The sequence below is a fragment of the Marmota marmota genome, unplaced genomic scaffold (genome assembly GCF_001458135.2).
Source record: "Marmota marmota marmota unplaced genomic scaffold, marMar, whole genome shotgun sequence".
Taxonomy (NCBI): domain Eukaryota; kingdom Metazoa; phylum Chordata; class Mammalia; order Rodentia; family Sciuridae; genus Marmota; species Marmota marmota.
Window position 1 is genome coordinate 13,179,410 of NW_026000174.1, and position 13,024 is coordinate 13,192,433.

Genomic DNA, 13,024 nt, shown 5'->3' on the forward strand with positions numbered 1-13,024 from the left:
GCCTATGTCTACATGGAGCCTCCGTCCTGATAGGGAAGACGTGGTCTTCCTTTGGAAAATTCCCAACCAGGCTGAGGAGACATAACTCTTGGAAGAAGGGGAAGTCTCCCACATAAATAGGGGAATAGCTCAGAGCTTCACATTATGATTGAAGTTATTGCTATTAGACATTTAGTGTCAATCATGGAATTCTTCCTGGTAGAGGTGAGTTTGAGTTGGGTTTAAAGAAAAGCAAGAGATCTGGGTCCCTAGATCTTAGGCCCTTTGAGAAGCATGACCTAGTCTTCTCATTCTCTCCTATCCCCTTTGGAATAAGGACAAAGTTGGTTATAGCAAAGGCTCTTGTTTAATGAATGACCACCAACATACAGGGACTGACTGCACCCACTTGTGACTTGAGAGACAGCAGAGTGGGGGTGGGGCAGGGATCTAGGAGGACAGTGGTTAGAGTGCAGAGCCTGAGACTGGGGTGGGAGATGGAGGGCAGAGAATATAGTGGGCAGAGGGAGGAACCCGATAAGTGCCCAGGCCACTGAAACATAGCATTTGAGGCAACTCCCTCATGTTTCTGAAGCTGGTGAGAGACACTTTATTGAATCTTAAATTGTTAAAACTAGAGACTATTAAATTATAAAAATCATAGACTTCTCAGCATTTTGAACCACACAATCACGGAAAAGTTTTAAAACCATAACATTTTAGCAGGGAAGAATCAGTGTCTTGAAATTATAAAACTGCAGAAGGTTAGAGTCAGAGAACTAAAAATCCATATTAGAGAATCTTAAAGTCCAAGAATTTCAGAGTCAAATCGGTGTGGGGGGGTAGACCCCAACAGTTCATTGACCCCCTTTATCTGTGTCAATTACAGTGCTGGGAGTATTGTCATGTTATCCCGTTTAATTCCCACCACAAGTCTTAAGCCATTCATTTCCATCTCCACTCAATGCCAGACTTCTGACAAAGATTTATCAAACACAGGCTTGTATAACCTCCATGAAAAGGAAGTCATTACATCTGGGCATAGCTCAAATGGCAGCTGGAGGGTTCTCCCTTATATAGGTTGACTCTCTCCCTATAATGTTCCCACACTGGTCCAGTTCATATCCTCTGAGCTACCCTGTGCAAGTCTAATCTCCCACTCACATGCCAGCTTTTCAGATGGCTAAAGACAGCCCTCATTGCTTTCTTCTCTAGGATAAGCTGGCTTGTGGATCATCTAACTAGAAATGGGACAGCAAATCAAAGAATATTTGAACTGGAGAGGCCCTTAGAGGTCAGCCCTTCTAGAGACTTCCTTTTGCTGCAGTACAGCAGGATGGGTGGGAGCCTGAACCGGGGGGAGATCGGCCTGGCTTTGCAATGCAGAGATCCAGCTCCAACTTGCTGTGTAGCCTCTTGTCACTTGGGTCTTTGTTTCATTATCCCTAAAATAAAAAGAATAGTATCACCAGCACAATAGAGTTGATGTGAGGATAAACGAGATAATGCAAGGGAAGCTGTTAGAGGGCTTGGCACACAGCAAGCAGTCAATAAATATTAGCTATAATTATTGGAGGCCCAGTCGGGGCAGGGACTTGCTCAAGATCACAGAGCAGCTCAGAGGCAGACCTAGGGTTAGACCAAGGACTTCTGCCTTCCTGCCCAGGGGCCTTCCCATCTAAAACATCTAACTACCTTCTTCAGAAAAAAAGGAAAGAGCCCAGAGGGAGCAGGGGTACTTGGCTCCCTGAATCAGTTAGGATGCAAAGAAGGGACCACCTGCCTTAGGCATAAGCTTCTTGTTTCCTTAACAAGAGGCCAGAAGAAGATGGCGCCAGGGATGGGCTGGTGATTCAACAATGTCTCTGATGACCTGAGAGTTTCGGGTCCTAAGCTTGGAGGAGATAGCTCTTATGATCACAAGAAGACTAATGTGCATCAGTGCTCTGTCCTCCCAAGCCAGAAGGGTCTGGTAGCTAAAAGGGTCTGTTCGTTCCCCTCTTAGCCACTCACTCACCCAGGAGGAGTGCTTTCCCAATCAGGGAGCCCTCACATCTCATTGGCCAAGATGAGTCACATGTCTACTCTTAGCCCACTTGCTGGCAAAAGGGAAGACACTTCTTTTCTGGCTTGGTTACCTCTGTGGCTAGGCACCTTACTACTGCAGGGAAGAAAAGGTGAAGGATAACAGGAAGGCAACCAACAATAGCTGAGGCACTCTCCTTCTCTCTGGATGGCCCTCCCCTCCTCTCTACCTCTGCCAGGAAGTCGTCTCCCATTGCTCTCATTGGCCAGCACACCCTCTTCTATCATGCAACTGAGCGTTGCCTAATTCAAGTTGCATCCTGCTTTGTCAAGTTTTCTCATCTTCTCATACCCAAATCTTGTCTTCCGAGCCTGGCTGGGATCATTGTGACAGTAATAGTAACTACTAATGCATAAGGACCTCCTGTGCACCAGGCATTATTCTAGGTCCTCGTGGGAGTCATCTCCCAAAGGCTCCCCATGATCCACATCTCCTGGCATTCACACACTTTGCTTTCTTCTCCCACATTATACCAGGGTTAGCATGTGTGACAGAATATGGCAAATGTTACAATGTGTCACATCCAGGACTAGATGATAGAAGATACCATGCTTACATCTTGGTAGCACACATTCTCTTTGTGTGTGTGTGTGTGTGGGGGGGGTGGGTATTAAGGATTAAACTCAAGGGCACTCGGCCACTAAGTCACATCCTTGGCCCTATTTAGTATTTTATTTAGAGACAGGGTCTCACTGAGTTGCTTAGTGCCTTACTGTTGCTGAGGCTGGCTTTGAACTCACGATTCTCCTGCCTCAGCCTCCCAAGCTCTTGGGATTACAAGCGAGTGCCACCGTGCCCAGCTTCTTTCCCAAGTCATTGATTCTAGGGGAAGTTAGTTTCCGTGTGAGGAGTGACCTTATTTAGAGGCCTATGTAAGAAGGAGTAGCAGTCTGGCCAACTGCCAGCAAGGAACAGAGTGGGCTGGGAGGAGGATCCTGCAACCCTAGTCGAGCCTTCAGATGAATACAACCCCCACTGACACTTGACGGCAGCATTAGTAGTGATTCTGAGCCAGCCCCACCCAGTCAATCCATTTGTGGGTTTTTGACCCTTGGAATTATGTGATATTAATAAATACCGGTTGTTTTAAGCTGCTAATTTTTTTGGGGGGGGGGCGTAATTTGTTACTCAGCAACAGATGACTGACTACTGCAGTGCTACACTGTCACATTCAATTCTCACAATTCTGATGGATTGGAGTTTGTTTCTCTCCCTTCTGGATGGAAAAAACAAAGCTCAGTGAAGTGGAGTGACACCTAATAAGTGGCAGAGCTGGGATTTGCCCTCCTGTCTCTTGGTTTCCAAAGCAGAGGGCACCTGTTTTATCATCTGGGATGTCCCAGCATGAAGGTTGAAGAAATAGGACATGAAAAAGTGGTCTCTTTCTCTGATGCGTCCAACCCTCCTCCTTTTTTCCATTCCAACCAGATTAGTTAGCTGCTACTCTATCTACCTATCCATCGTGTAGTGATTCGGGGTCAAGCTGGCTTACTGCAAACAACATGGGAAATTGAAAGGGGGATGGATACCTAAGCTCTTGAATGACCTTGGTCAGGTTCCTGCACTTTCTGGGCCTTAGTTTCTTTATCTAATCCATAGGAAGAATAATCTCTTTTTGCCTTCCTCTCCAGGGGACCTGAGAAGTGTTGTAAACATGGGGAGGTTTGCTTTGAGGAAGGGGCAGCCCTGACTAGGGCTCTCTGCCCAGCACATCTACATCTGCACCTTTTCCTCTCCACCTGCGTCCAGGTTCAGGGAATAGAGGCACTGGGGGTCTGTCCTGACCGGCTTCTTGAGCCTCACCCTCACCACGCCCTCTCTCTCAGACCAGGCTGCAGCCCTACAGCACCAGTGGAAATTTCCCCAGGCTGCCAGGAGCTTTCTGTGTGTTGAGACTTTATCTCTACTGTGTCTTTGGTCTAGACACCCTTCCCACCTTCTCCACTGGGTGAGCTCCTTCTCAGCTTTCAAGGCTCAGCGTAGAGGTCCCATTTCCAGAATGCTGCTCCTGACCTGGATCAAAGCCTCCTACTTCTCTGGATCATTGCTCCAGTCTCCTGCCTGAGTTCCTGGCTTCCAGCTTCTCTCTTCCACTCAAAGCCCCCATAGTGCCTTTCTAAAATACAAATCTTTGTCTTGTCACTCCCTGCTTAAAATAACCAGTCAATGGAATAATCCATCAATCAATGCTTCAAGGGCTCCTCCTTGCCCTCAGGAAAGCATCCAAAGCTGGACCTCAAGGTTTGGTCCCTGCTGCCTCTCCACTCTTTCCTGATTGTGCTGCTCAAGCAGTACACGCCAGCCGCATTGCTCTTGCCACCATATTCCAGACACACATTACTGTGTCTTTGCTCATCCCTGTTGTTTCTGCTGTCTACCCCCATCTTCTCCAGCTGGGGAAGCCCTGCTGAATCTTTAGGGCCAGCCCTGCTATAACCTCCTCCAGGAAGTCTTCCCGGTTGCACCCAGGGAGAGCCACGGCTTCCTCTTCTCCCCTTTCCTGTGTAACTGCTTGTGCTTTTGTTACTATTTGTCAGCTGTCTGCTTCCAGGAGGAGTTTCCTGAGAATCTACTCTATCTGACACATGGTTGTGTCCCAGCAGAGGGGCACAGAGCTGACACGCAGGTCGTGCTGGCTGGTTGGGGAGGCGGATGAATGAACGGATCCATCCTAGAATCACCACTCCTCAGCCAGTCTCAGAACTTGTGCTTCCCAGGGCAAACCCACTTTATAGCCAAAGGGGAAGGAGAAGGAAGGGACTGAGCTGGAAGGGAGAAAGAAAATCAATAAAAATGTAAATCTAGTGGAGAGAAGCTGTCCCAAGCTGGCTGTGGCAAGAGATAAGACTGGGACGGCTGAGCCCTGGCTGACAGCGGAGGAGAGATTAGGGGACAAGCAGAGCTGTGGCCAGGGCAGGGCAAAGGGAGTGTGCCGCCTCCCCGTCTCCTCCACCCCCTCCCACTCTCTGCTCCGTGGGCTCATTAAATCCTTCCAGGCGCAGGGGAAGGGGAGGAGTCTGACAACCCTGATCATCAGGTGCCCCTCCTGGGAGCCGGAGGAGCATTATTTTATCTGGTTTGCACATTATGTGGGGGCAGACATCCTGATCAACCTTACTTTGCAGATGAAAAAAACTGAGTGCAGAGGAGTTGTCATTTGTTCAAGTCACTCCAGGAGACTAAGGTCTGCACCTAAATCTGAGTGTCTTTACAGCTCTCATCTTCGCATTCCATGAAGGGTCTGGACCTGAGACCCTGGATTTGCAGGGGTCTCGCTCAACCTCTGAAATTGCACACGCAATTGTATTTGTTTGTATGTGTGTGTGTGTGTGTGTGTATGTTTAATTATGAAGAGTCTATGTCTTTAATCAGATCCCAAAGGTGATTGCTACCTGTTCCCCTTCCCCGACCCATCCATTGCCTATCCCATGCCTCTCTGGAGGTGGTGACTTTGAACTGGGCCTGGAAGGTTGGGTAGGAGTTCATGAAGCAGGGACAGAGACAAGCCCAGGGGTGGGGATGGAGCAGGCCATGTGGGCGGAGGAAATGGCAAAGCAGCACGGTCAGGGGAAGAATTCCACACGTCCAGGCCTTGGAAGGGCTGCTCTCTCCTCACTCATTAGTGTGCCAATCATGATTCCTGGCTCCCAGCTCCTGAGTGGCGTCTGCCTGACTTGGAACTTCCCGGCATACATGTGCAAGTAAAGGAACTCGGGGCCAGGCATCAGGACGTCAGTCCCCGCCCAGTCTTCTGCTGGATTTTCCCACCAGTAGACTCCAACAGTAAGACTTAATGTCCTCTCCTCCCACTCCGGGAGCAGGGACAGGAGCGTAAGCAAATATTGTGGCTCTTTTTTTTGTTGTTGTTAAATATTATTTTAGGTTTATTTTTTAGTTTTAGGCAGACACAATATCTTTATTTTATTTTTATGTGGTGCTGAGGATGGAACCCATGCATGCTAGGCGAGCACTCTACCACTGAGCCACAACCCCAGCCCATACTGTGGCTCCTCATTGGCCACAGACTATACTGGGGAGGACTGATCCCTAAGGGACCTCCAGCCCTTCTCTGTTCCATCCCTTGGTTATTGGTCCCATGTCCCCCTTTCAGTGACTCCTGAGCCTCTTCACCCTTACCAGTCTGGAAGACTTCAACCATAGAGACAAGAGTCATCTCCTCCAGCTCGAGTTCAACCCAGAGTTGGGCTCCCTGTGAGGTTCATGAATTTGGGGCATAAAAGCCTTGCCCTAGGTCCAGGTCATGCCTCACCAATGACTCATATTGTCATATTTTTGTGAAATTTACACAGGTAAGACACTCTGACCACAATCCAGATTGCAAATTTCTTTCCACTCCAATGTCCCTGTGTCTCAATGACACAAGGGACCATTGACATTTCTGGGATCTGGCCAAGGGGGGAGTCATGTTGGGGGTAGATTGAATTCAGGTCCTTTGAAATATGTTTATGTGGATCTCAGATAGCTCTGTGTACAGGTAAATAAATCACTGTAGCCATCTCTGCATAAGAATGGCTTCTAAGAATAACCCTACCAATTGTCCACCTCACTTGGCAATATGACATTAAGGTGTCATATCGTGGTATAAATGTGTTTTGTTTCTTGTGACTTGAAAATATATGGGGAGAGGAGGAGAAATGGGAGATACAAGGTTGGAAATGTGCAAAGCCAGAAGCTGGTCTGTGGAAATGTATTTTAGAGGTATGCATGACAGTTAATAACTATTTTTCTGAATCGTGTGTAGAATTTTTTTTTTCTCATTCTGGGTAAATATTCACTTTCTTACCTAATTTTGTTCAGGTTCAGCATCCCTAATCCAAAAATCCAAAAGCTGAAATGTCCCAAAATTCGAAGCTTTCTGAGAGCTAATGTAGTAGTACGAGTGGAAAGGTCCATACCTGACCTTAGATCATAGATTACCATCAAAACACAGGCTAAGTGGGTACAGTGGGGCACGCCTGTAATCCCAGCAATCCTGGAGCTTGAGGCAGCAGGATCATCAGTTCAAGGCCAATCCCAGAAGATACTTAGCAAGGTCCTCAGCAACTTAGGGAAACCCTGTGTCAAAATGAAAAACAAAAAGACCTGGAGATGTGTCACAGAGACACATTGGTGAGGTCATGCCTCACTAATGGTTAAGTGCCCCTGAGTTCAATTCATGGTACAAAAAGCAAACCAAACAAAAAACAAAAAGCAAACTACCCTGCAGGCTATGTAGATGAGGTGTCTATTAAACAAAAATGAATTTTATGTTTAAATTAGGATCCCATCCCTAAGATATCTCATTATGTATGCAAATATTACAAAATCTAAAAACAATCCCAAATCTGAAAGACTTCTGGTCTCAAGCATTTTGGATAAGGGATCCTCAATCTGTATTCATAATTTTGAGCTCTTTTTATTAAAGAGGTCTCCCCAAATTGTATTAGCTTCAGTTCCCAAAAATCTGGATGCAACCCTGACTCCACCCTATTTTTTCTGTGTGGTCTTGTGGTCTTTCTGAGCCAGTTTCTTCCTCTGGAAAACGCGAATGACAATGTGGATAGGTGAGGACTCGCACAGCCTCATGACTTTATTTGAATCATTTCTGAAACCATTACTAGAGGGTATAACCCAGCCAAACGGAAATTAGACCAGAATATAAAGAGAGAGAAAGATGCAATATACCAAAAATAATGGTGTGCACTGAACCTAGTCAAACTTAAATCTAAATAACTGGAAATAATGTGGTTGTTGCAGACCTCTAATGCAGTTTATAAGAAGGGATTTTTGTAATAAAAGAGACATTATGCATGAACAAATTTAATAATAAGCTGTATCTATAATTTCAGATTATTTCTGTGAAATTTGGGCAACAGGAGGGAAGGAGAAGAAATATAAACACACTAAAGGCCTCATCTGATTGGAGGAGACTTTGAAATTATTGGCATTGATAAATGCAGATCCTGCTATTTGTTAAACATTTACAGTCAATCAGTAGAATAAAGCAGGCCTGAGAACATCTACCCTTCCTTCTTCTCCTTTCTCATGGGAAGGCCCCGGAGCCCTGGCATGGGGAGCTGTTCAGAGGACCTGAGCCACATGTTCCCAACCCCAGCTTCTCCCCAGACCCCTGCCCAGGGCTGGGCATCCAGGGGTGTGGGAGTCTCTGCCTCCCCAGCAGCAGGTCCCAGCCAGGTCAGGGGTGTGGTGGCAACAGAGGGGCTGGGAGCAGATCCGGAGACCTTTCTTCCTCCTGGGAAATATCCAGGCCAGATAAGCCAGGCCAGAAACCCGCATAGGCCTGATAGAGCAAAGGATGCTGTGGTTCAGACCCGAGTGCTGCAGGGTAGCTGTGTGCAGAGCTGGGCACTACTACTCCTAGGGTGACAGGTCCCGTGTCACACGATCCAGGCATCCCAGAGAACCAGATGCTGCCCTTGATGTGTCACTGAATCAGACATTGTACAACCTCAGTGATACAGACTCAGGAACAAGGCAAGAAACGGGGGGAACTAGGATTCTATTCACAAAAGTCACAAAAGTGGCCCCTGGTCAATGTGTGAGACCTCCGCAGTGCAGAAAGAGCTGTGAGCAGGACTGAGTATGTGTTGGAAGTTAGAATGTACCCACATGTGGGGAAGGGTCTCCCTCTGCACACCAGGGCCCCTGGGGCAAGGGCTAAGCCTCACCCCTAAACGGTGGCCCTCTGAGGATAAGGGCTGGAACTTCCTGAGCCAGAGAGTGAGTCTCCCCCTCAGCTAAGGCTCCCTTCCCCTCCCCAGGCCCAGTGGCTTTGAGTGAGGCCAGCTTCCTCCTCCCCACCAGGCTTCCCTTCCAGGCCAGCACCAGTCTTGGCCTCCAGGGGGCGCCAAGTGGACACGTCTTGAAGGTGGCCTGGGGCTGGGGAGACCTGAGTTCATTTGACCACACAGATGGTCAGAGCCAAATGAGCCTGGCAGCTGGCAAGCTCATTCCCACCTGACAGAGGAGGTGCCTGGGACTCAAGATGCTGGGCTGTGGCCTGGTGTGGAGGGCAGCCTGGACTACTGTGGTCCATTTCCCTCCCCTCAGGCACAGGAGAGATATGCAATCTTTCCACCCAGGAAAGTTTGGTTCCAGGTCAGCTGTCTGGCAGGGGAAGGAACAGGGAAGACCCTCTTGCTTTAGAAGTGGCCAACACAGCAAACCCCCAAATAACTTCTTGGTTCCAATAAGCAAAGGCCCAGAGAGGGCCGGTAGCTTATCCAAAGTCACACAGCAATTTAGGGAAGGAGCTGGAATTGAAACATAGTGCTCCTGACACCCAATCTTGGCCAAAGGACTCAGAGGAGGTACCTCTGTTGACCATCACTCATGGACAGGTGAGGCCAGGGAACAGCTCACACACTGGAATCCTCTGGCTGCTTCTTTGGCCCTAACATCAACCGTTGCTGCTCTAGGCCAGGGCTGGATGCGGTCGATTTGTCCCCTGCCTCTTTGCTCTGCTGCCTCAGGATAGCCAAAACCAAGGCAAAGCAGACCAGGGAGCCCGTTTTGAAGAAGAACTGGAGTCCAATGAACCTGGGGAGAAACAAGGGACTCTTGGACTCAGGAGCCCCAGGTCCAGGGCTCGGATGTCCTCGGGCTGGGGCTGAGTGGAGTCAGCTGATACCACTCATGGTGCCATCAGAGACCTTGAGGCTGGGGGTGGGGGGCACTGACTCCCAGTGGGCCCTACCCTGGAGGAGGCAGGGAGGCTCTGCAGAGGGAGCCCTTGGCCGGGCAGAAGCCAGCAGGTCCTCCCCACATCCACCCTAGACCAGAGGCCTTGGAGCCTTCAGGTTGCTTTAAGCCCCCATTGTACAGATGGGTAGACCGAGCCCCAGTGAAGGCAGACAGGGCTTTTCCCCAACCCCACCCTCATCTCTCTTACAGTTGGGCAGCTACTGATTCTCCTCGTCTATACAAGAGGGAACGATGTCCCGCACCCAGGACTGGGGAGTTTGCACTGGACATTTTAATGGGACCTCCATTCCCTGCTGGTGTCCTGCCTGGGATTCTGAGGGTCTTCCCAGCGCCTTACCCACATCCCCTGGCCCAAGTCTCACCGGTTCCGGAGCAGGTCATGGTCATAATAGCGGCAAACAGCTCGACGCCCACAGCTCAGGGCCCAGTGCACACAGGTGGTATCAATGGCACTGCCGTGGATCACAGGGCTGGGCATCCAGGCTAGGGGAGGACATGCTCAGGGGACAGCAGAGATCCAGCATTCCCAGGCCCCTCACAATCTTTCAGGGGCTCTGGGCCATGGTGGGGGCCTCTAACCCACCCCTTTGCTACGAATCAGAGGAAGCCCCCATCAGACTGGCCTCTACTTGCACCTGGGTTGGGTCTGCTGCCCCCATGCACCTGTGCCCCTGCAGTCTGGCACACAGGGGACATCTGGGTCCCCATCACCACCACCAAAGGGCCCAAGCCGGCTCTTTACCCAGAACTCTCAGGAGCATGAACTGGATCCCCACAGCCAAAGTCTTGTCTTCTTTCTTCACTCCCCTAACAAGCAAGGACATGGCAACGTGAGGGCCAGCGGCTGTATGAAGGTCACCATGCCCTTCTCTGCCGCCATCCAGGCCAGCCCCCTGCCTGCCTCCTGGATCACTGTGTCTTCTAATATCTATGAGGGGCTTCATTCCTTTCTAATTTTCTACAAAATAGATAGTGAATAAAATAATCCCAACAGAAGGAGGAGTTGGAATGATCTTGCTCCAAGGTCTCCTCATCCCAGCCTCTACCCTGGGGGACCTCGACTTTGGACTCAGGTGACAATCTGTCAGGCCTGGAGGGCACTGTCAGGACAAAGGCCAGGAAGATCTTGGACCAAGAGGCAGTACTGGGCACGGGCTGGTTCTGTGGTGGGCGCTATCTGCTTGTGACCTTGGCGGGGCCTCAGGGTCATGGGCCTCACTTTTGCAGTTTGGTCTCCTGGGTGCAGCCCTTGTGGCTCACCCACTGTGGTCAGGGTCAAGTGGAGTCCACCTCCTCCTTACTGAGTGATGCCTCACTTGGGGGAGGCCAGGCCAGGGCCTTGGGGGCGGCGTCCCCTCCCCTGGTGCGAGGAGGGGCCTGGCTCTGCTGGGACCCCAGTCCTACTCCCCACCCCACACACTTTCTGTAGAACTGGGGCCAGTCCCTGAGCTTCCCACTGTGGCCAGGGGCCTCTTGGTACACCCCCCACCCTGCCTCTGCCTTCACCTTAGAATGAGCATGAAGGAGGGGGTGTGGGTGAGGCTGGCCAGCGCCGCCCCCAGGCTGACCAGGAGAATGAAGGGCAGCACCAGGTGGCTGCAGGCCGAATCGCAGGAGCCCGCAAGCACCCGACCACGCCCGCTCACGCAGCTGCAGTTGGTGTAGAAAACCTGGTGGGAGAAGGGGGAGTGGAGCCTTCAGAGCCTCCAACGGCAGCGGCTGGCTGAGGGGCTGAGGCTGGGGGAGGCGCCCCAGAGGCCCAAGGCCCACAGCCAGCTGGGCTGGCGCTGGCTGGAGTTGGGACTCTGTCCCTTAGCAGAGTGCAGATGGCTGGAGGAACCACGCAGGTGCCTGGACAGACTGGGCAGGGCCTGGGCTATGGCTACTGGCAGCAAGAGAGAAGCAGAGAAAGAAAGCGGGAGGGACTGGGAATAGCAGCAGCCCCAGAGACGCACCCAACGCAGGGAACCGCCCTGGAGCGGCGCCGGGTGTCTGACCACAGCCTGCGTTCACACTCCCTGGGAGCCTGGGGACCTCCAGCCAAGGGCTCTATAAGAAGTGGTCTGGCTGCAGTGAACTTGGGCACCTGATAGGAGCAGAGCCAAGCCAGGAGGCTGGGCTTTTCTTTTCTTCCCATCAGATCAGCATTTCTTGATGGGTGTGCCCAGAGTTGCAGGTGGGCACGGGTGTGTAGGGGTGAGTCCTGTCCACTCTCAGGGCAGCCAGGCTGCCCTCTGCCTCTCTCTCCTCAGCCATGGCAGCCTCAGACACTGCCCTGTGTGAGCAGGCTAGGGAGTCCTCAGGAACCTGGCTGGGGGCCTGCAAGCCCAGCAGAGATGGAGCTGAGGGTGCTGAACTAAGGATGCCCAGGAGGCTGCTGGGAGGTGAACTGGTGGGGTACAGGAGAAGGGCCCCATTGTGGGTCAGGGTTGGATGGGTAAAGGAGTTTTTATTTGAGATTATTTAGGAGGTAAAATTAAAGAAAGGTCCACGTGCGTGCGTGTGTGTGTGTGTGTGTGTGTGTGAGAGAGAGAGAGAGAGAGAGAGAGAGAGAGACAGAGAGAGAGAGAGAGAAAAAAGAAAGGGACTTCAGCTTGGGTAACTCTCGGATGCTCTTTCCATTGTCCTGCAGAGCTCATGTGCAGGACAGGGCTGTGCTGCCACATGTGTGTGACCTCCTAAGTCCACACCATGTCATACTGCAGGGAAGGTGGTCTTAGCCCTTTGCTACTGGCTGAACAGGAGGGACAGGTGATGAGGAAGCACGTTAAGGCCAGGTTATGGCAGAGGGATGTCCTGCCACTGCTCCTTGGCTCAGAGGTAGAGGCTCTGGGATGGACACCAAGGCCAGACTTTTCTCTCAGGATCTGCCTGACCCTGCACTCATGTTTATCCAATCTTGGCAGAAATTCTTCTCACAGATGCCCTCTGTCTTTCCTGCTGCCTCTGACTCCCACTCCCTGAAAACTCAGCCCCATCCTTTGAGTCTGAGACCCCCCTAACACCCACCTTCCCCCTCTCACCCCATCACTCACTCGTTCATGGAGCACAACCATCCTGTGCATGGATCCACCCATCCCGAAGCCCAGGTGCTCTCAGTGGGCCTGAGGAGGCACATGTGCCAGGGGAAACTCGAGCCAGCATGACCCCATGTATTGACCCTGACTAGGCCACACCCTCCTTCCAATACTATACCCCAACTCAATCCTCTGTGGTGGTCCAAAGCGGGCTGGG

General features: G+C 51.0%; 1 protein-coding gene across 11 annotated transcripts in view; it reads right to left on the reverse strand.

Annotated features, from left to right (window-relative positions):
* Positions 1-560: 560 nt before the first annotated feature.
* Slco2b1 (solute carrier organic anion transporter family member 2B1) overlaps positions 561-13,024 on the reverse strand; it is a 55,853-nt gene continuing 43,389 nt past the window's right edge. For 7 of the 11 annotated variants that reach the window (XM_015477405.2, XM_048788056.1, XM_048788059.1 and 4 more), the window contains 4 exons: positions 11,297-11,460; positions 10,533-10,597; positions 10,153-10,273; positions 7,627-9,625 (listed from right to left, as the gene is read on the reverse strand). In XM_015477405.2, the coding sequence (XP_015332891.1) occupies positions 9,445-9,625; positions 10,153-10,273; positions 10,533-10,597; positions 11,297-11,460 (531 nt within the window). In that variant the 3' untranslated portion in view covers positions 7,627-9,444. Of the gene's footprint in view, positions 1,425-6,397; positions 7,142-7,626; positions 9,626-10,152; positions 10,274-10,532; positions 10,598-11,296; positions 11,461-13,024 lie in introns of those variants that run through there. The other 4 variants (XM_048788055.1, XM_015477406.2, XM_015477409.2 and 1 more) reach the window with 4 other exon arrangements.